At 42.1% G+C, this 24130-nt stretch overlaps 1 protein-coding gene across 1 annotated transcript in view; it reads right to left on the bottom strand.

Annotated features, from left to right (window-relative positions):
• LOC137299368 (E3 SUMO-protein ligase PIAS4-like) overlaps positions 1-24130 on the bottom strand; it is an 80331-nt gene that overhangs the window by 17933 nt on the left and 38268 nt on the right. Inside the window, exons 4-8 of the mRNA XM_067968062.1 lie at positions 15637-15718; positions 13961-14002; positions 8575-8665; positions 924-1055; positions 703-808 (exon numbers count right to left, since the gene is read on the bottom strand). Coding sequence (XP_067824163.1) covers positions 703-808; positions 924-1055; positions 8575-8665; positions 13961-14002; positions 15637-15718 — 453 coding nt within the window. The remainder of the gene's footprint in view (positions 1-702; positions 809-923; positions 1056-8574; positions 8666-13960; positions 14003-15636; positions 15719-24130) is intronic.

Raw genomic sequence — 24130 nt, 5'->3', positions numbered from 1 at the left:
CCAGTACGGGAAACACGCTCAGTTGACATGAAAATCCCACCCCTCCTAAAATATCCTCCCAATCAGGTCTGCAAACGACCTGAACTATCAAAATAATTGCCTTAAGTGGGATCCCACCGGCTTTAATTGCCAGTGGGAGTCCCGCATGTGGGGGCTGCACACGCATCTAAGCGAGTCATTGGGGAACCCGGAAGTGGGCGGGTTGGAGCCGGGCTCCGGACCCGCCCGGGAATCCCGAATTTTCGGAGCCACCCCCCCCCCCCCGCCACGAATGCACCTGCTCGGCCATCCTAAAATCAACCCCAAGGTCTCTGAGCAAATCAGACACATACTTTTAATTTCTTTTTTTTTGGGGGGGGGGGGGGGGAGGGAGAGGGGGGTGAAGAGGGATGCAAATAGATTTATTTGGAAGGTGATGACTTTTAAATTACTAATTAAGTTAAACTGAGAATAAAATATTCATAATAAAACCAATTTATATTACATTAAAAAAAGACATCACCAGCTGATCACAAGGACCGGTGTTTAAGTCAAAACTGTTTCTCCCCTCTCCCCCGCCAAGTAAGTTAGTTTACTGCATAATTGTTGTGGTTCTCCAAGTTTAATACCCTCCCCCAGCAAGATCACACTTTTGACTAAATCATAATTCAGCTATTATATGTGAAAAGCCACAATACTGGCACTCTCAGAATAACTACTTACTTAATTCCCTGGAAATTTCAGAAGCTCTGGTTTCATTTGCTTGAAGTTTGTGCAGTAATTCTTCTACTATGTGCTGCCTTACCAGGTACAATACCACAGAATACCGCTAAAAAAAACCAAAGAGGAACAGTTACATTCAATGAACAGATACTAACCTCCTTCAAATCAAGATGCTAGTTGATTTTAAGCACTAAAACATGTTATAAATGGTCACTTTTTACCTTGGCAAAATGTCCCCAAAATACATTTAAGTAGTTAGCCCCACGAGATGTCAAATTGAGCAGTGGTGTGATGTCAATGGGTCGACATGGCCTTTTTGGTTCTACTCCAGGTTTATTTGATGAAAAGTAACTCTTCAATAAAAAAATAAATACAGAAGGTTAAAAACTTTTGGTAATAAAATTCAGTGTCAACCAACATTGCGAATTAAAGCCATTGATGTTCAAGGTACGCCTGGGCTTCTAACAGCAGAACCTAAAACCAAAAAAAAGAAGTGTTGCACAACATTCTCTCAATACCACCTTGAGCTGTTGAGGCATCTCAAGTCTTCAAGCTTCCTCAGGGGAAAAGATTCTCCACTCTAACCTTAGTATGGAGGGAGATGAGGGGGAAGGAAGACCATCACAAGCAGAAATGGACTCTCTTGCCAGTTCTGATCCAGGAGCATAAAGGACAACTCTAGGAGCAGAAATCTTTTAATGGACTGCTGTTAGTAATGGGTGGGGGGGGGGGGGGGGTCCTGCACTTCCAGTTCAAAGATCTTTTCTCTGGAGTAACAATGTATACTTAACCTGTCACCAGGGCAAAGAATTTCTCTCCCTTCTCCACAAATGGTTTAATTAACAGGAAGTTGAGCAGCATCTATATGTAAAGACAACATGGTGGATTCCACTGTAATACACACAGGTCATAACCATCTGTAGCCAAATGGTAACTCATACTCCACAAAGGCTATGTCTGCTATACTAGTTTCATTTTCTGTAATAATGTTTGTATCTGCTCCCCCACCCCCCCAAAAAAACTATTTACTTAGTTTGGGAGTCTTTTGAATTAGCAATAAGATTACCAAATTTCAATGAGGCACACATAGTACACAATATACCACTGAAAATAGCCATGGAAAGATCAAACTTTCTGATAACCTATGTGTGTCTACTTAGCTCAGTTGCTAGCCCTCATTTCTGGGTCAAAATGTTGAGGGTTTGAGTTCCATACAAGACTTGAACACATAATCTAATGGACTGCTGTTAGTAATGGGGGGGGGGGGGGGGGGGGGGGAGTCCTGCACTTCCAGTTCAAAGATCTTTTCTGTGGAGTAACAATGTATACTTAACCTGTCACCAGGGCAAAGAATTTCTCTCCCTTTTCCACAAATGGTTTAATTAACAGGATGTTGAGCAGCATCTATATGTAAAGACAACATGATGGATTCCACTGTAATACACACAGGTCATAACCATCTGTAGCCAAATGGTAACTGAGGGGTGGGGGAGCAGATACAAACATTATTACAGAAAATGAAACTAGTATAGCAGACATAGCCTTTGTGGAGTATGAGTTACCATTTGGCTACAGATGGTTATGACCTGTGTGTATTACAGTGGAATCCACCATGTTGTCTTTACATATAGATGCTGCTCAACATCCTGTTAATGAAGTTCTGAGGGAGTACAGGATTGTCAGAGGTGCTGGCCTTCCGATGAGGTGTAAAAGCGAGGTCTCTTCTTTCTCTTCAGATGGACAATAAGCAATCCAGAGAATGGTGGAAGAAATGGATGTGGAGTTTGGCAGTGATGACATGTTCACAGACTTTTGGGGAGTTTAGAAATGGTAGGACAGATTGTAGAATCAAGGATGGGCTTTTTAATGAGGGAGACGACAGCAGTTTTGAAGGTGGGAAGAACAATCCTTGGGGGAAAGGGAGCAGTTGTCCATTAGCATTGGGCCAAGGAGAGATAGTTGATCAGAAGAGGATTGAGAGAGCAGGTGGTTGGTCTCATGGAACAGATCAGTTTTGATGACTGGTGGAGAAAGAGGTGTGAAGGTGCACTTGGCATACAACTGGCCTGTTCATCCATTGTTAGATATGGGTTGACCACCTCAAGCACCTTCACCCCTATCTCTGCTCCCAAATCCACCACACTGTCTGCCTCATTGTCCTTTCCCTCCCTATTGCCTATAAGCATTCTCAAGCCTCTTCTTTCCAGTCCTGATTGATTGACCATGTGATGATATAATGGGTGGAATGTAGAAAGAAGATGTTGGGTTAGAGAGGTTGCTGGTAAGAGAGCTGATGGGGTTTCTTCCCCCCCCAGAAGTGCTGAGCGTAAGAGTGGAGGAGTTTAAATTGGGCATGGAGATATGTGATGAGGGAGATGGAGTGATCGACAACAATAAGTATTCAGGATTCCAATCCTGGCAAGTTTTGAAGAAAAGTTCTCCCATTGTCATGCCAACATTCCTTTTTGTATGTGTATGTGTGTGGAGGGGGAAGCCAAGGGAATAACAGTGCTGAAAACCAGTTTCAAGATGTTCCAATTTGAAAGCATTGGCCCAGTGCTAATATACATGGTTCAAAAACTAAACACATCATTTGCTAATTGTAAGTTCTTGTTTTGGATGACATGCTCCTGTAAGTTGATTTTTTTTTCTTTCTTCCAATTTTTCATCTTTTCTCCCCTCCTGAAGACACTGGTTTTGGCTGGGACACAGTTGCACAGATTGGGCAGTCCTTTGATACCTCACCCACGTGCCCACTCTTCGTGTATGAGCCGCGATAGTTTGAATCCCTATCTGATTTTTTCCTTCCCAGCCAGTGAAGAGATCAAAAGCACCTCAAATGATGAAACAGTATGCAAAATAACCATACAATTTAGTGCGCAGTTTCCAATTTTGGGCTATAACCAATAAAGCCCAATACAACAGGCAGAAAATATTGAAATTGTCATTTATCCTGGATGAATCATATCAAAGTGTTAAGCTTAACTGAACTTGATGCTGGTAGTTCCTGCCTCACGTAGGCCACCCCTCGTTCCAATTACACTTTCCACCATGTTCCCCACCCAAACTGCCATGGTGGCGGCATGGGTCTCATCCCAAATTAACTCTTTACCACTCCAGTACTTTCTCTTCCTTTGAGCACCTCACCTGCTTCCACCCTTTCTCCATGTCCTTCAATGTTCTCATTGTCTACCAGCCTCTCAATCCTGCTAGCGACTTCTTTGCTGAAATCTCTTCCTTAATCTCCTCAATTAGCCCCTGCACTGATGGGTGACATATCATCTGTGATTTCAACTGACCTCCAAACTACCCTTCACCTCTTTCTCTGACTTCCTTTTCCTTCTGTCCTCATTCAACCTCAACCCTGCATATCAAACCAGCACACTCCCTTAATTACTACCCCTCAATACTGTCAGTCATTCATCTGACGAAGGAGATAATCTCCGAAAGCTTGTGATTTTAAAATAAATTTGTTGGACTATAACCTGGTGTTGTAAGATTCCTTACATTTGATCATTTGATCACCTGAATACTTATTGTTGTCGATCACTTCATCTCCCTCATCACATATCTCCATGCCCAATTTAAACTCCTCCACTCTTACGCTCAGCACTTCTGGGGGGGGGGGAACCCATCAGCTCTCTTACCAGCAACCTCTCTAACCCAACATCTTCTTTCTACATTCCACCCATTATAACATCACATGGTCAATCAATCCGCTAAACAGCTGTCTTGTCTCTGCTTTTGACATCCTCATTACTGCCAGATCTCAGTGCAATCTATCCCTAGTAAAACACCCTACTTCAAAACTGAGACCCACAAGCTCGTGTGCACTTGGCATACAACTGGCCTGTTCATCCATTGTTAGATATGGGTTGACCACCTCAAGCACCTTCACCCCTATCTCTGCTCCCAAATCCACCACACTGTCTGCCTCATTGTCCTTTCCCTCCCTATTGCCTATAAGCATTCTCAAGCCTCTTCTTTCCAGTCCTGACACCGGAATACTCTACCTTCACACCTCTTTCCCCACCAGTCATCAAAACTGATCTGTTCCATGAGACCAACCACCTGCTCTCTCAATCCTCTTCTGATCAACTATCTCTCCTTAGCCCAATGCTAATGGACAACTGCTCCCTTTCCCCCAAGGATTGTTCTTCCCACCTTCAAAACTGCTATCGTCTCCCTCATTAAAAAGCCCATCCTTGATTCTGCAATCTATCCTACCATTTCTAAACTCCCCAAAAGTCTGAACATGTCATCACTGCCAAACTCCACATCCATTTCTTCCACCATTCTCTGTTCAAATTCAGTCAGTTTGGCTTTTAGCTACCCGCAGCACCAAAGTCACCAACGATATTCTACACAACTGTGCAACTGTAATCTATTCCTCAACCATTCCGCTGACTTCAATATAGGACTGCTCAATTGCCTCTCCTCTGTGGTCCTCCCTGTGCCATCTCTGCTTGGTCTAATGTGGTTAGCACATCTCCTGAAAAAGAGCTTTACCAGTCAGCTCCAGCATGGCAAAACGTTCCATTTTTATCCCTCCCCTATTCACCCGGTCTCAACAACTTACCGATAAGCATGTAGGGTCAGTGCCCAGTGTTACCTAGCTTTACCGTTGCACCACGACTGTTGCTGTACTGCCTATCCAATAGTGATGTGAATGAGCCAGAACTTTCTCCAGTTATACATTAGTGAGGCCAGTCATCTTTCGGATGAGACGTTAAACCAAGGTCCTGTCTGCACTCTCAGATGGACGTAAACAATCACATGGCACTATTTCGAAGAACAGCAGGGGAGTTCTCTCTGGTGTCCTGGCCAATATTTATCCCTCAACTAACATTGCTAAAACAGCTTATCTGGTCATGATCATATTGCTATTTGTAGGACATTGCCGTGCACAAATTGCTTGCTGTGTTTCCTACATTAAGACAGTGACAACACTTCAAAAGTATTTATTTGGCTATAAAGTGCTTAGGGCATCTGGAGGTTGTGAAAGGCGCTATATAAATGCAAGTCTTTCTTTATTCTGTTCCCACCAGAATCTCTATACTTGTATCCCCAATTCCATTCCACTCCCCAGCTGCGCACTCAGGCTGAACTCAGCAGTGCACCATTTGGGTGTCCTGCTTGACCTCAAGCTAAAGTTTAAATCCTACATCCAGTCTCCCAACAGCACAACCTATTCCCACCTCTGAAAATCTGCCTTTTCAGTACCTACCTCACCATCGATGAAATCCTTATGCCATCCCTGCCTTGATCACCGCCAGATTCAACTTTTACAAAGCTCTCCTGAGCTCCATCCTACACAAACTCCAGTTCATCCAGAAATCGCTCATCCATCACCCCCAGTTCTTCCACTGACTCCTTGCCCATTAACATTGTTTCATCAAAATCTTCCATGCTCACTCCATCCCACTACTGCAATCTCTTCAGTGCCAGTGGATTTAAAATATAAACTCCCATCTACCCAATGACATCAAACTTGTTCACCTCCACATTTCCTTTCCAGGTTAATCACATGTGCATTGCTCTTACTCACTGCCCCAACAATACTTGGTATAACTATAAAATCCAATGCCCTCAGAGATCCAAGCCTCCAGATAATTATGCTCTGCAACATTCATAATTTATCATGGAGGATATGAAAGGTGAGAGACTGCAGTGTAACCATATCACTCATTCGTGGAAAGACTGCTACCTGTATATCAGAATTCATGCAAGTACAGGTGCGTGCCACACTTAAGAACCCAGTGACGAAAGACATTATCAGTTAACCCCAGATACCCCTTGCTGAGAATCATTCAATTTTAATGGACACACAGAAGAAAAACATGTTCCTCGTGAGTTTTCATATGCTGTTGTGAAATCTGGCCTCACTGGTGACTTTTTCAGAAAAGGAATTCCATTGTCTAGATGTTCCCAAAATCCAGCCAAATGTATGAAGTGTCTGCCTGAATTCAGGCTGATGGCAAATATATCAAGGTTAATTCAAAATGCCCATGACATTTGATGAATAGCATGACGACCTAGCAATTGCTGTTCCCTTTTTGTTTACAGACAATAAGAAAATCCACTGTACCATTACCATCATGATTGGCCTACAAACTGGGAGTCCTGAAAGTGTCCTTTGTTGTGTAATTCCAAAATCTGCTAGATAAATTCTAAAACTAGTGGGAAGATAATATCTGCCTTTCTAGCAATTATATGAAGAAATTATGCAAAGACTTAAAAAGCTACAACAGAGTTCAAAGTCTTTCAAATCTGTGACTCATGCCATTTACTCAATGGTGTCGTCAGTTTTAAGTTTGTTCATTATGATCATAAATATTCTTCACTTAAACAAGGCACTAGAGTGAATGATAAAATATATAAATAAACTGAAACAAAGACTGCAGTTTGCCACAGATTGGGGTGAATCCAATAATTCCTATTGTGAAAAGACCAGTAATTTTCAAGACCAATGCACTTTGTTGCTTATTGTGTGGCACCCCGCCACAGAACTTTTCAGTGACATAGTCAGAAAGAAATGCAAAGCCATGAATAACCAGATCAATAGTTATGGTCATTACGTGAGACTATGACTTCTGTTGTGGAATTAATGAAAAAGGCTAAAACCTGAGAAGACTCCATTCCACATAGTTGGGATGGAAGCAAAAATTAAGTGGAAGCCAGGGGAAAGTCTTATTGAATTTGGGGCCACTGCATATTGATTGTTGGTCTACTTGCCAGATATTAAACAACACACCTTATAAGCCAGGTATGCATGAAAATCGACAGCATTATACCATCTATAATACTTTCTGAAACAGATGAAGCATCTCTGTGGTATCCAGCATAAGTCATTAACACATATCAAGGAAAAGGACAATTCTCTTCAAACTCTGAAGGCTGACAATTTGTTTTTCATAGTTTTAGAATTTGTGCAACATATATAGCTTTGAGTACCTTGCTGAGTTTGTCACAGCAAACAAGGATATTCAAATTCATCAGTTCTGTTAGAGAAAACAACAACAGCCTGAGCAGTCAGATTCACCTTTTAACACCCAGCGTCAACATCTCAGATCAGGTATAATACAGTAAAAGGTATAGCCCCAGGTATGATTTTCTCCAAGTCTCAAACAAGCCACACTTGTGGCTTCTCTGAACAAGCTCCCAATTTGAGTAGAACTTAAACAGAGGCTGCTCATAATCACTTCACATGGAATCCTTACAGCTGGATGATCATCTCATCTGATTGGACTGAATTCAAACCCTGGTCCCAGAAGTAAAAGAATTCTTAAACCCAATGTACCACCCAGCCCCCTTTCATTGTTTTCTATTAACCAGAGTGATTCTGATCCCATAAGATACAGAAACAATCTCTAATTACAACATTCCTATCACTAGACAGCAGTCAGTAACAACCACACAACTAATTTATAACAATGCTTGCTGTGGTTTACAATTTGCAGCTTGCTCAATGAGTGAACTATCTGGTCTGAAACCAACCTGGGGGAGTTTTTTTTTGGATCGTGATGAACAAGAGAAACGGAGAGAAAGAGACTGAGACAAGGGTGGGGGGAGGGAGGAGGGAAGAAGAGTTGGAGAATAAATGTGAATTAAAAAAATAAATGGCATGGTCACAGCATAAGAAACCTGCTATAAACAGGCCATGGCTTTATATCAGAATCTATAACTTTTTACTCCACTATTACCAGCAGATTGTTTGTGACCCACTGCTTCTACTAAATACTTCAATGTTGGTAGCTAGAAAGTAAATGTATTTTGAATAAAAAAGTTTTCTTCTGTTTGCTTGACTTTCAGTATCAAATTGTAAAATGTTCTTATCTAGTCCTCACATGCAATAAGATGGCAACAGCTTACCGTAAAAGGACACACTCTTGAGTTTACTTTTACTGACAGGTAGGGAGGATACTGGTCTTCTTGAATAAATTCTGTATCTGTGTGGCAAATCCTTAAAAATAAAATAATATATATTAATCCTGTGTTTCTGAAAAAAGAATTTCCTACCACTGCTTCCACCATTACACCTCTTTTCTTTAACAGAAACTAACTGTAGACTGTAGTTATTCTCAATGCTGCTCTGATCAGCTAACAAGAGGTGCTGTTCCAACACTAGTTTTTACCTTTGCTAAGAGTTCAAGTACGCCACTACTTTGACATGTTGACTCCAGCAGCACAGCCAAGAACTAGAGAAACTTGCCCATTAGGGGACAGTTGATTGCAAGTGTCAACATCTATTAGGATTCCAAAATTTTGCTCTGGAGGCCAAAGCTCTACAACCAGAGTCACCATGCAAAAGAAGCAGAATATTTGCCCATGCTTGTATTATGATAAACTATTAGAGCACAGTATGCCCATTTATTTGAGGTACAGGAGAGGGAAGGAGAAAGGAGAGAGAAAAAACAAGTCTCGAAGTCTAGAAAAACATGGAAGCCTGACCATCATCACATTTGGTGTTTTGTATTCCTAGGCTAACACTCAACATATCATTTGAATTGACCAGGATCCAATTCAACATTGGCTCCACTTATTGCGGATATAGACCATCTTCAGTCTCTACTAGTCTCCTGTCCTGAGTCTACGCTGGGGCAGTATTAGTCACATTGCTTGGCATGCACGATCAAGACTGCTAAATAGCCCCCCGACTCTGCTTGCCAGACAAGGCTCCCAAACAACAGGAGAATCTGTGAGCACAAAAATCTGCTCTGCACAAGGGTCTGCTCCCCATCACGAGTTTGGGGCATACTTACAACAGCGCAAGCAATGCAAGCTTCAGCTGCTCATGGTCCAGAAGGACTGTGGTTTCTCACTATATTAATAAAATTGAATTGGTCATGAAACAGGTAGTACATATCTCTCTATATTAAGTCTTGCATATCATGCACACTTCCTGTAATACTTTCCCCATCACACTTTCTTGATAAAACCCTATTGTCATAAAACAGTGTATCCGCAGATTCAGTGATCAACATCACAGAAGATCTGCTAGTATATTTAATAAAACAGCACAGTACCTGCAATGTTTCCATATAGTTTCACAACAACAACATTCATTTATATAGCGTTTTTAACGTAGAAAACGTCCAAAGGTGCTTCACAGTAGAGCAATCAGACAAAAGTTAACACCAAGCCAAGGATTGAGTTATTAGGACGGGTGACTAAAAGCTTGGTTAAAGCGGTAGGTTTTAAGAAGGGTCTTAAAAGGAGGAGAGATAGGTGGAGGAGTTTAGGGAGCTATGGGCACTGGCCACGCTGCAAACAACACTAATAACCATTACGACAACATTTTGCATTATTTCATGATTTAAGTTTTTAAAACATATGGGCACATTTTATCCTAAAATTTAAAGTTTAATTTCTTTTTATTCTGCTCAATTGCTCTTTTCTTTTCTCCGCATGTAGGCTGGGATTCTGAGACACAGACCTCACCACTATTTCTGAATCATACCAAAGCAGGGTGCTCAGCTGACAGATCTCCAAAGCACCAAGAGACAAACACTAATATCAGTTACAGATAAAACTGCTGAAACATTCCCTCGCCTATTACTAGATAGTCAAGAGAGCTGGGAGCAGATTGCTTATCTACCTTGTTGAAGATAATTTTTTCAAATTAGGCTCATTTTTAAAGTGTTTGCAAAGCACTCTGTTTGCACATGCACACACACTCACTCAACTACAATACAGTAGGGCCCTCTCTTTGAAGCTGCACATATGGACAACAGCATTGTTTTCTGATTAGATCTATTCTGAAACTACCAATGCCATTCCACGTGCAACCAACGTGAAGTTAACTTTTTTTTATTTGTTCATGGGATGTGGGCATCGCTGGTGAGGCCAGCATTTATTGCCCATCCCTAATTGCCCTCGAGAAGGTGGTGGTGAGCTGCCTTCTTGAACCGCTGCAGTCCATGTGGTGATGGTTCTCCCACAGTGCTGTTAGGTAGGGAGTTCCAGGATTTTGACCCAGCGACGACAAAGGAACGGCGATATATTTCCAAGTTGGGATGGTGTGTGACTTGGAGGGGAACGTGCAGGTGGCGTTGTTCCCATGTGCCTGCTGCCCTTGTCCTTCTAGAGGTCACGGGTTTGGGAGGTGCTGTCAAAGAAGCCTTGGCGAGTTGCTGCAGTGCATCCTGTGGATGGTACACACTGCAGCCACAGTGGCCAATGGTGAAGGGAGTGAATGTTTAGGGTGGTGGATGGGGTGCCAATCAAGTGGGCTGCTTTGTCCTGCATGGTTTCGAGCTTCTTGAGTGTTGTTGGAGCTGCACTCATCCAGGCAAGTGGAGAGTATTCCATCACACTCCTGACTTGTGCCTTGTAGATGGTGGAAAGGCTTTGGGGAGTCAGGAGGTGAGTCACTCGTTGCAGAATACCCGGCCTCTGACCTGCTCTTGTAGCCACAGTATTTATGTGGCTGGTCCAGTTAAGTTTCTGGTCAATGGTGACCCCCAGGATGTTAATGGTGGGGGATTCGGCGATGGTAATGCCGTTGAATGTCAAGGGGAGGTGGTTAGACAGATGTCATTGCCTAGCACTGAATGAGGAATGGCACTGGTGATTGCAGAATAAGAGGCAAGGAAAATCTAGCCAGTCAATTCAGTGTCACGAAACACTAATGGTACTTGGGACTGCTTTGTTTAGTGAGCTTTTTAAGACTTCTACATAGGAACAGGACTAGGCCATTTAGCCAATCGAGCCTGTTCAGCTATTCAATTAAATCATGTAACTTAACTCTATTTACTCACCCTTAATACCCTTACCTAACAAAAATCTATCAATCTCAGTTTTTAAATTTCCAATTGACCCCCTGCCTCAACAGCTTTTTGGAGAGAGGAGGATGGGGGGGGGGGGGGGGGGGGGGGAGAAAGAAAGAGTTCCAGGTTTCCACTACCCTTTGTGTGAAGAAGTGCTACCTGAAAAGATCACTGAACTGCTTATATGGTATGGGTTTGCAAAGCCTGCATTATTACAAAATTACAGAATGACCAGGTCCTGAAATTTCACACAGAAATTTATCACGTCACTGGAAATATACTCAGAACCAAAATGTAAAATTCCTGTTCAATCGTACCACAAGGAGCAAGCATCATCAAATGACCATTTCAAGGTCTGGAAGCCTCGTTTGTGGATTCTCTTACACTAAAAATGGACAGCATCAGAAGTCTATTTTTAACTCAGAATTGGCCAGGGTAAGTATTCTCAACTTCATAGCCAGGCAGGAAAATGAAGTCTTTGCTACACAACTTTGTTGTGACTACATTCCCTCCCTCCACCAGCACCCCCCCCCACCCCAAGGCATTGCAACGAAAACACATAGAAAACCAGAATAGCTGACAGCAGCAAAATCACATACATCTGACCCAAAGCCACTTGCCAAAAACTGAATGAAAACATTTCTCCTTTCCTCTAATTTCAACTGTATATATAGAACTAAACAGGTTGGAGTGTCTTTTCAGAATGCAGGGCACCTTGGCGGTAAGACAACATTTCAAGGTTTTAGTTGTCTCAATGTTTTAATGTAACAGCCTGCATATTTGTTTATATGTAGAAAAGAGAAGTTGCTACGTGGGGTGAGGGTGGAAATGATTTACTGACGGTGGGATTGGACCCATGCCCCTCACCTTTCGGTTCAGATCTAGCCTAGGTTGACATGAAGAAATTTTCCCTTTGACAAGCCTTCAAAGAGAAATGTAACTAAACACATAGAACCCTGATTTTCTATTTTGGGGTTGGGGAGAAGAGAAAGAAGATGATGCAGTGAGTTAGCACACTGTCCTTGCACCTCTTATAGGATTGACACGTTACAAGGATTTAATATATCATCTTTATCAACAGATGGTGTAAAGCAAGAATCCACAGCACGTTGTCCAACTCCAGTCCTTATTCCTCAGTTTACAGAGTATCACTACATTGAAGCAATTGGTATCAAACCATGTTTAATGTTTGGAGACTGCCACTGTCGTAGACTCTCAAAAAGTAAACAGTTTCAAATTTAAGTTTAAATTCAAAGTAGTTCATTGGACTACCTTTTTTAAAAACTTGGCATTACACTGGACTACAAGTATATTCCACATGATGTGAAATGCCTGAGTTAGTCTCACCTTTATCTTTAGTTCAGTTGGGAGATAGAAAGCTGACCCAACTCCCAAATTATACTGTGAATCTGAAACTGCTTCACATCAGCCCAAAAGTGGCAGCCTGACATCAATAGACCAATAGGAATATAGGAATTGCTAGACAAAAAAAGACCAGGGTCCATTTATTTTGCCTTCTACCATTGTGGTAGCCACATAATGCAACAATAATGGAGTTGTTGACTAATCATAGCAATCAATCTCTATCAATTAGTCTTCAACAGACCTAGACATGAGGCGAGAAAATCCCAGTGTGGAGCCCTTCGGGAACCATAGGTCCAAAGTTACTTGCTCCACCCAAGCATGCTACTTACTGCATGTCATGTCTCAAGTTACTCATATACCGTATCCCAAAATGTTATTTTCTGAAAGAAATCTTTCTCATTTGCATTTAAATGAATCAATACTAACTGCTTTCACCATCTCCTCTGGGATCCTGTTCCATAGATTGACCACTTGCTCACTGAAATAATGTTTCCAGATTAGTTTTGAATTTGCTCCCACTACAATCGCTCTGGTTCTACTAATCTGGAAAAGGTGAAATAGCTGGTTGTGGTCTACATTACCTAGTCCCTTTAGAATCCTAAAAACAGCAATCATATCACCTCTCAACCTTCTCTTTTCAAGTAAGAACATGCCCAATTTACATAATCACTCCTCATAATCCAATCCCTCCAACCCCTCAATCAACTGGCACAGATTGTATGGCTAGTTCATATTTAATCCTAAAATAATATTTCATTAACTTCCAAATCATTCAAACCGGATCAATTGTGCAGTTACGTTTCTTTAAATTTTGATATTTAGCTATATTTTTGGATTTTTAAAAATATTTCAAGTTATTTAATTCGGCATCAAAAATTCAATGTTGCTGTAAAATTCAAGTGGTCTTTTAGAGAGATACTTTATATTTAAATATCATAGTCAGTAAACTAAAATACATGTCTGAAATCTCATTATTTCCAGTGTTGAGATACCTTTAGAGCATTAAGATCCCACCAATATCTACACAGCAGAAATTCCACTGTGGCTAGGATTATTCTTGAAATATTTCATGTTTCTCTACAACATCAAGCTGATGTGCTTCTGTAAATTATCTTATTGCTTACCTTAACTGCACTTGAACTGACTGCACACCATTCTTTGAACATCTTGAAGAAAAAAAAACTAGATTTCAGTGTGATATAGTAAAAGTAAAAACATATAATTGGGCATCTGTTTAAAAAAAAAATTATGCACGTCTGCAAATGCACAGTTCATTCACGGAAGCAAAAGGCACAAAACATGGACTTGTGCTAGGTCAGTGAGCTTGAACACTTTTGCGGCCCAACTTCCCCTCAACCTATGTTAATCAGCAGACATGTTACTTTCTGTCTCTGGGCATCTATTAACAGCTTTCCAGCTCCAGAATGTTGGAATTGGTGAGTAATCCTGCATGAAATCAATACAGTTAAATGTAAAGCAAAATTTTATTGTAAAATATCAACATTTCTAATTGGCAACAGCTGCAGTTTACACATTTCCCCTGTATGTAATAGAAACTGTGGCAGTTAAAGAGCGGTGCAAAGAAACGAAAGTCATGCATGTTTCCGCACCTCCGAAGTTGCTATTGCAGAGCAGCATTTGAAAAGGCAGACAGACACATGCTATTTTAAGGCCTAGGAGCAGATGTACCCACTCACTTGGCCAGGAAACTCTCAGATTACCTGAAAGATATCATAAAAATTGCAGCATAGGAGGATGCTGTTCGGTCCGTCGTGCCTGTGCATAAAGGCTAACAGATTTAAATAGGTTTGAAAGAAAAAGGCCAACTACAGCTCTACTTGTAAAAAGGCACCTTTAGAAAAACTAACATACTGTTCACCACTGTTACTATATCCATAATTCAGAATTTATGACTCCAGAAATAAAAGTTAGAGCTTGTCAAATTAAATGAAAATCAAATTCAAAAGCTTTGCATTCTTGATTTAAGATTGTATTAAATCAATGCTAGATTACAAGTGCCCGTGGCGGGTGGTTGCATTGAGAAGTCGCATCTAGCAGCTCAACACCACCTCATTGGCTCTGCAGATTTTTTAGTAAAAGCATATTGAGATCTTTGATCTTTTTTTCCCTCCCACTTTTTTCTGGCAAATCCCACCATCCCCCACAAAAGTGTTAACTCCTTGTTGGAGTATAATTCCAATGTCACTGGCTGCACTTGATACTGTGACCAAGTTGGCATGCTTCAGATGAGCCTAGTCAATGAACATTTAACTTTAGGGGGCATCACAGTTGAGTATTATAATGTATGGATAATTTTCCATACCAAACTCAGGGGTGCTGGGGCTAACTGCAGCAAAGTTGCCACCGCCCTGACCGAGAGCGGCACCCCTGCCACCGCCCTGACCGAGAGCGGCTAACTCAGTGCACACTGGAACACTGGCAGGACCACCTGCTGAATTTGCAAGCTAGTTTATGTGCAGGTTCCCTCCTTTAACTAATTAGTGAAGTCACCCCACACCATAGATAATGGTTTTGCCCAAAGGAGATGCTGATGCTTTCAAGTAGTCAGATTTACATTTCAGCTAGGAGTCTGAGGATAATCGAGGTAAAAATGAAAAGAACATTCATATAAGACCCTCTGTGAAATCAAAAGGCTAACTTTTCAAATAGGAACAATTGCTATTTTACTTGAACACTTACACTAGCGGATTTTATGAACAGTAACGAAAACTACACTACAGTAGGAGTCAAAGTATCATTTAAAAAAAAACGGCATAAACAGACATTTTATTCTACTTACCCAGAGATAATCTGCTCTCTCTGTTTATCAGTTAATGTAAAACTGAACTGATTCTCTTGAATCCTCTCACTGTTGGTTGGGACTAAAGAAAAAAAAAGTTTCCGGTAATTAAATTATTTCATATTACAATCAAACCAAACAAATGCAGTATGCCTGGACTGAATTATGCATCCCTCTTTAGTATAAACGTGTGCACAGAAGTGCATTATGTTAGTTCACAAATATATCACGGAACTGCCAAATTTCCCTACATTTATCCAGAAATATAGCAACAGTCATTGATCCTAGCTACCAGCTCCTGAAACCGCTTCAGAATATATATGGGGCATTTTGAGAGTTGGCAGGAGCATAGATCAGTTTCATCTGATGCTCAATACCTTAATGCCAGTGTATTAAACTGCATTGTTTGGTACCTTTATACGATACTGCCACTTGTGTACATTTTCTTATGGCATTGCTTGGGGAGGGATGGGAAAGAGACAAAGAGCAGAGGTGCGGGGGCATGTAGGACAGCAGGGATGAGGCAGGGTGAAGCAGCAGCAGCAGGCATGGGTGAACAGACGAGGAACCCAACAAAGGCTCTTGCAAAAGACTTTAAGAGGAGCAGCAGGTTCTGTCGTCGGTCATAAAGTAGAGAGGGCGTTGGCAGATGTCAGAAATTACAAGTTTCACATTTTATTCCATGTTTGTAGGTAGATGTCCAGAATTCAGTTGCAAACTACGATGACAGAAAGGGAGCTCAACATTGTTTTCCTAGTACATGTGATTGGTTGAATAACTAATCAAATCAGAAAACTGGGACATAAGCCTGCATTGAATCAATCAGAAAGATCTTGCACAAGGTCTCAAAAATCAGCATCAGTCAAACTGGGGTCTGTAAACCCTGGGGATAGACAAGGTCTCATTTCTGTCCACCTCAACATATTTCTATATTTGTTGATTTACTAGCAAGTTATTTTTATTGCTCTAAACTAATAGAGAATGTGTTCAATTATAGTACCATCTGCCTTTGGGTAGCTGACACTGTCTTTTGGAAGTTAGGACTGGGAATGTCAGTAGTTGCAAGGGTTCCTGGGAGTGTCAATATTTGGGGGGGTGGGTCTCTTGTACAGAAAACTTTGAAACCCAAGAAAATAGATGAGAGACCTGCCCTTTTTTCATACAAGCAATATTTGAACTTCTGATGCCCTTGTACCTCCATCGCATAACTTAGCTCTGCTGATCAAAAACAAAATGAATTCAATGGGGAGAAGCCAAGTACGATTCACACCCCTGTCTAAGATTCATAATTTGATTGCCAGTTAAGGAATCCAAAATTTTGGTGCAGTAGTTATACCTTTTTCTCTCCCTTCCAATCCCCCTAAATCAATTGTAAAAAATATTAAGGGGCTTCCATAGAGAAATCAAGTGCATAAGAGGGGAAAGGGCAATGCCTATACGGCTCAATCGTGCCTCTCACGTTAATCAATTCATTTAGTGGACTGATTGAAAGACCTAGGAGCAAGAGACAAAATTGCTACAATATACAATCCTTACGATTTTTGCATATAAAAGTACTAAACCTTTTTTTTCAACTCTGCGTTTATTCCAGTAACACGGATTGAACACCCCAAAAGGTCACCATCTGCTGGATTATCACAACGTATTGATAGCAACAGTTCTTCATAGGCTCTTCATCAGTCTGACTTAGAAAATTTAAACTCGCGACTGAGATTCATTCTCATATTTCCTTGCAAGGTTTACAGCACATCTGCTGCTTCTACTCACTGATGACACAATGAAAGACTTGTTAATGTAAGGTCTTAATACCTGTGCAGAAATCTAAAACTGTGGAAGAATTTGCTCAGAAGTATTGAGATTTTACCGTTGGGGATATGAAAGCATGAGAGTATGAATTTGCAAGTATTGATGTATAGCTGATAGGGTTAGAAGAGGGGAGGGAGGAGGCTTGTGTGAAGCATAATCACCGGCACAGACCAGTTGGGCCGAATGACCGGTTTCTGTGCTGTACATTCTATACAATACCGCTCTGACACTGCAACTTGCATATCCAGACAATGGCACAGAAAGAACCCAACAAGTAAAAATGGGAGTGGTCTAAGCCAGGTATCCCCTTGTGAAGCAAGTACTAGATTCAAAAGGAAATGCAAGGATATCAATGATTTTCTACTTGAATATGCACATGCAATAGTGCAGTATGGAGTTGATCAGACTGATGACCTTTTCCAAGAGAAGGCTCCTGCTGCCAAGAAGTTGTTGAAATCCACCCAAGTATATGACAAATATCTACCTGAAGTATTTCAGCTTGATGTTGAACATAGAGAATATCTATTTCTAATGAAAGGTCATCAACATGAAAACGTTAAATTTGTTTCTCTCTCCATTGATGCTACCTGACTGGCTGAGTGTATCCAGCATTTTCTGTTTTTACTATAGAAATTACTTAATTTGAAGTATTTTTGGTTTCCATAACAACTGATGAAACCCCAGAGATGCATACAGACAAGCAATTGCATGACTCTTGACATTCACAAAAGACCAAGATGCATCTTCATGGTCATCTTAGAAGTTATTTAGTTCTACAATGCTGCATGCATTCTTGCTGCAAGGCAAAAAGTGCTGGATTTTTGTATATCAAGATGTGTGCACCCTTCGATGTTCTACAAATGATATAAAGAATTAAAATTATATACTTAAAATAGGCCAAACTAGAGTTCAAAGCCTTTTTTTCTGTTATCCTGGACCTTTAGTTGGGAGTTGAGGCAGTTTTAAGGTCTTCCACTGTATTTACAAATGCAGCTGATTTCAGTTATTCAAGCAGTTAATATGTTGCTTGCACTGTGGTGCCCCCTCAATTTTTGCTGAAAAAGCGATGAGAAAGAAACATGAAGCCCCATATGACAGTATCAACAGTGGGGTAAAGGGCATCATGGTAAGTACGCAATTTCTAAGCGAGACTAGACTGGAACCTGAGAAAAACTGCATTCATAAAATATTCAAGCTGCTTCGGGCTGCTATCAGAATTGTAATTGAGAATCAACTAGGAAAAAGTTTACGGAGTTTGGTAAAATGAAAGGGAAAACCTGAAAATGTTGAAATCTGAAATAGAAACAGAAAATGCTGGTAACACAGGTCAGTCAGCATCTATAAAGAGAAAAGACAAATCACTGAGTTTGGACATGCAACTTGTGCACAGTTGTTATGGAAACCAAAAATACTTCAAATTAAGTAATTTCTATAGTAAAAACAGAAAATGCTGGATACACTCAGCCAGTCAGGTAGCATCAATGGAGAGAGAAACAAATTTAACATTTTCATTGGGTACGGTAGCATAGTGGTTATGTTACTGGGCTAGTAATCCAGAGGCCTGGACTAAAATCCAAAGTCATGAGTTCAAATCCCGCCACGGCAGCTGGCGAATTTAAATTCAATTAATTAATTAAATTCAATTAATTAAATAAAAATCTGGAATTAAAATACTAGTATCAGTAATGATGGCCATGAAACTACCGGATTGTCGTAAAAACCCATCTGGTTCACTAATGTCCTTTAGGGAAGGAAGCCTGCCGCCCTTACCCGGTCTGGCCTACATGTGACTCCAGACCCACAGCAATGTGGTTGATTCTTAATTGTCCTCTGAAATGGCCTAGCAAGCCACTGAGTTGTAAAATCTCGCTACGAAAAGTCATAATAAGAATAAAACTGGACGGACCACCCAGCATCGGACCACCGGACACGACAACGGCAAAACACCAAGCCCAGTCGACCCTGCAAGGTCCTCCTTACTAACATCTGGGGACTTGTGTCAAAATTGGGAGAGCTGTCCCACAGACTAGTCAAGCAACAGCCTGACATAGCCATACTTACAGAATCATATCTTTCAGCCAACGGCCCAGACTCTTCCATCACCATCCCTGGGTATGTCCTGTCCCACCGGCAGGACAGACCCACCAGAGGTGGCGGTACAGTGATATACAGTCAGGAGGGAGTGGCCCTGGGAGTCCTCAACATTGACTCTGGACCCCATGAAATCTCATGGCATCAGGTCAAACATGGGCAAGGAAACCTCCTGCTGATTACCACCTACCGTCCTCCCTCAGCTGACGAATCAGTCCTCCTCCATGTTGAGCACCACTTGGAGGAAGCACTGAGGATAGCAAGGGCACAGAATGTACTCTGGGTGGGGGACTTCAATGTCCATCACCAAGAGTGGCTCGGTAGCACCACTACTGACCGAGCTGGCCGAGTCCTGAAGGACATAGCTGCTAGACTGGGCCTGCGGCAGGTGGTGAGCGAACCAACACGAGGGAAAAACTTACTTGACCTCGTCCTCACCAATATACCTGTCGCAGTATTGGTAGGAGTGACCACCGCACAGTCCTCGTGGAGATGAAGTCCCGTCTTCGCACTGAGGACACCATCCAACGTGTCGTGTGGCACTACCACCGTGCTAAATGGGATAGATTCAGAACAGATCTAGCAGCTCAAAACTGGGCATCCATGAGGCGCTGTGGGCCATCAGCAGCAGCAGAATTGTATTCCAGCACAATCTGTAACCTCATGGCCCGGCATATTCCTCACTCTACCATTACCAACAAGCCAGGGGATCAACCCTGGTTCAATGAGGAGTGTAGAAGAGCATGCCAGGAGCAGCACCAGGCGTACCTAAAAACGAGGTGCCAACCTGGTGAAGCTACAACTCAGGACTACATGCATGCTAAACAGCGGAAGCAACATGCTATAGACAGAGCTAAGCGATTCCACAACCAACGGATCAGATCAAAGCTCTGCAGTCCTGCCACATCCAGTCGTGAATGGTGGTGGACAATTAAACAACTAACGGGAGGAGGAGGCTCTGCAAACATCCCCACTCTCAATGATGGCAGAGTCTAGCACGTGAGTGCAAAAGACAAGGCTGAAGCGTTTGCAACCATCTTCAGCCAGAAGTGCCGAGTGGATGATCCATCTCAGCCTCCTCCCGATATCCCCACCATCACGGAAGCCAGTCTTCGGCCAATTCGATTCACTCCACGTGATATCAAGAAACGGCTGAGTGCACTGGATACAGCAAAGGCTATGGGCCCAGACAACATCCCAGCTGTAGTGCTGAAGACTTGTGCTCCAGAACTAGCTGCGCCTCTAGCCAAGCTGTTCCAGTACAGCTACAACACTGGCATCTACCCGACAATGTGGAAAATTGCCCAGGTATGTCCTGTCCACAAAAAGCAGGACAAATCCAATCCGGCCAATTACCGCCCCATCAGTCTACTCTCAATCATCAGCAAAGTGATGGAAGGTGTCGTCCACAGTGCTATCAAGCGGCACTTACTCACCAATAACCTGCTCACCGATGCTCAGTTTGGGTTCCGCCAGGACCACTCGGCTCCAGACCTCATTACAGCCTTGGTCCAAACATGGACAAAAGAGCTGAATTCCAGAGGTGAGGTGAGAGTGACTGCCCTTGACATCAAGGCAGCATTTGACCGAGTGTGGCACCAAGGAGCCCTAGTAAAATTGAAGTCAATGGGAATCAAGGGGAAAACTCTCCAGTGGCTGGAGTCATACCTAGCACAAAGGAAGATGGTAGTGGTTGTTGCAGGCCAATCATCTCAGCCCCAGGGCATTGCTGCAGGAGTTCCTCAGGGCAGTGTCCTAGGCCCAACCATCTTCAGCTGCTTCATCAATGACCTTCCCTCAATCATAAGGTCAGAAATGGGGATGTTCGCTGATGACTGCACAGTTTTCAGTTCCATTCGCAACCCCTCAGATAATGAAGCAGTCCGAGCCTGCATGCAGCAAGACCTGGACAACATCCAGGCTTGGGCTGATAAGTGGCAAGTAACATTCGCGCCAGATAAGTGCCAGGCAATCACCATCTCCAACAAGAGAGAGTCTAACCACCTCCCCTTGACATTCAACGGCATTACCATCGCCGAATCCCCCACCATCAACATCCTGGGGGTCACCATTGACCAGAAACTTAACTGGACCAGCCATATAAATACTGTGGCTACGAGAGCAGGTCAGAGGCTGGGTATTCTGCGGCAAGTGACTCACCTCCTGACTCCCCAAAGCCTTTCCACCATCTACAAGGCACAAGTCAGGAGTGTGATGGAATACTCTCCACTTGCCTGGATGAGTGCAGCTCCAACAACACTCAAGAAGCTCGACACCATCCAAGATAAAGCAGCCCGCTTGATTGGCACCCCATCCACCACCCTAAACATTCACTCCCTTCACCACCGGCGCACTGTGGCTGCAGTGTGCACCATCCACAGGATGCACTGCAGCAACTCGCCAAGGCTTCTTCGACAGCACCTCCCAAACCCGCGACCTCTACCACCTAGAAGGACAAGAGCAGCAGGCACATGGGAACAACACCACCTGCACGTTCCCCTCCAAGTCACACACCATCCCGACTTGGAAATATATCGCCGTTCCTTCATTGTCGCTGGGTCAAAATCCTGGAACTCCCTTCCTAACAGCACTGTGGGAGAACCATCACCACACGGACTGCAGCGGTTCAAGAAGGTGGCTCACCACCACCTTCTCGAGGGCAATTTGGGATGGGCAATAAATGCCGGCCTTGCCAGCGACGCCCACATCCCGTGAACGAATAAAAGAAAAGTTGGTGCTTTTGATACGCACCTAGCAGTGCAACTAAGAAGCCATTTTTAGGGTCTCTGGCCATCACGAATGACTCAAACCCTCTACCAACAATAGCTTGAAACATCATGGATGAAGCATCATTCGGATATTTAGCACACATCATTGGTCTATATAAAAGTTACAAATTTATTTTTCACCATTTTAACAACTGTCGTATATACATAGTTTTAACAAGTTTATTTTCAGCATTTTAATGAATGATGTGATATACACAAGATTTTCTGAGCCAATCCCTGAAAATAAGGATCTTTAACTTCTTCAATTCTGGCAAGGAATGCAAGGACCATGGTCTGACTTGTAAGGCTGGCCATGCCAATGTCAAGTGCTGATATTTAATGGTTTTTCTCCAAACTGAAAATCTTTAACAGTTAAGACAGCAAAAATGACCAACACATACTGAAAATGTACAGAGAAGAGAAGCAGCTGCAAAAGGAGGCCAGAAAGCAGTCATAGTCGCAGCAAGGAACCAGAAAATAACTGCAACAGATGCACCAATAGTGGCTGTATCATACCAAGTGGGAGCAGCAAATGACGGTAACCACATAAGCACTGACAGCAACTAATGATGAATGGAAGCTTCACAAAAGTAACAAAACTCAAACCCCAGCCGCTGAGAGATTAAGTAGTGGGTCAAAATTTCAGACATATTTCCAACTGGAGTTGGGCTTATGGATAAGGTTTTTTTTGCAAAATATTTAAATTTAAATGTTCACACTATAAGTTGTATTTTTTTCAAACTTGTGTACAGTTGGCTGGCTGAGGAAACAACACAGCAGCCAAAAGGTGCAATTTAATTTGTTCCCTTTCTCCTTGGTAGCTTCAAAGTTTTCATTTAATTGTAAGTTTCCATTGATACTTGCTAATTGTTCATTGGTAGGTTCCTTACTTATTCAGTTGTGATTTCTTTCTGTTCTTCGAATGATATTGGAGTCAAGAAGTGCAAGGTAAAATATTCTTGGCACGCGATTGAGACGCCGCTAGATTTATTTATGCTAGTGGATCTCCTGTGGCATGCTTGTGGTAAGTTGGTGGATTTACAAGGATAGCAGCATTACACTATACAATACAAAATGTATATCTGCTGCTAAAACGTGTGCAAGTGCAGACATGTCTAAGCTCTTTATGGGCAGCTTAGGTGCATATAATGGAGCCTCACAGGCCATGTATAAACATTAGATCAATATTCTCTTAATTTACATATATCTCAACCTGTAGCTACAAAAAAAATCTTGTTCCGATTTAGTATCTAAAAATATCCAAACCTCTAGGCCCATGAAATTCTAATAGGACTGGGTAAATGAATTCAGTTTGGTAGTTGTTGGGCACTGGACTATCTTATGCCTCTAAGATTTAAATTCAGCCTTCAAAAAGGAGCAGAACATCATACGGCCTAATTTAAAATTTAAAAATGAAATTAATTTATTAAACAAATTAATAATCTACATGATCTAACAAGAGAAAGTCTTTTGTCTAACCCCTCAAGTAGACAAAATAAGAGATCACAACTCTAAGAACTAATCTAACCTTTTATAGATGAACAGGTGTTTTTGTGACTAGAAGGCTGTTTCCAGTGGGGTTCTGCAGGGCTCAGTACTAGGTCCCTTGCTTTTTGTGGTATATATTAATGATTTGGACTTAAACGTAGGGGGCACGATTAAGAAGTTTGCAGATGATACAAAAATTGGCCGTGTGGTTGATAGTGAGGATAAAAGTTGGAGACTGCGGGAAGATATCAATGGACTGGTCAGGTGAGCAGAAAAGTGGCAAATGGAATTCAATACAGAGAAGTGTGAGGTAATGCATTTGAGGAGGGCAAACAAGGCAA

This window comes from Heptranchias perlo, chromosome 29 (genome assembly GCF_035084215.1).
Source record: "Heptranchias perlo isolate sHepPer1 chromosome 29, sHepPer1.hap1, whole genome shotgun sequence".
NCBI classification, from domain to species: Eukaryota; Metazoa; Chordata; class Chondrichthyes; order Hexanchiformes; family Hexanchidae; genus Heptranchias; species Heptranchias perlo.
This window is presented reverse-complemented; position numbering and strand designations above follow the sequence as displayed.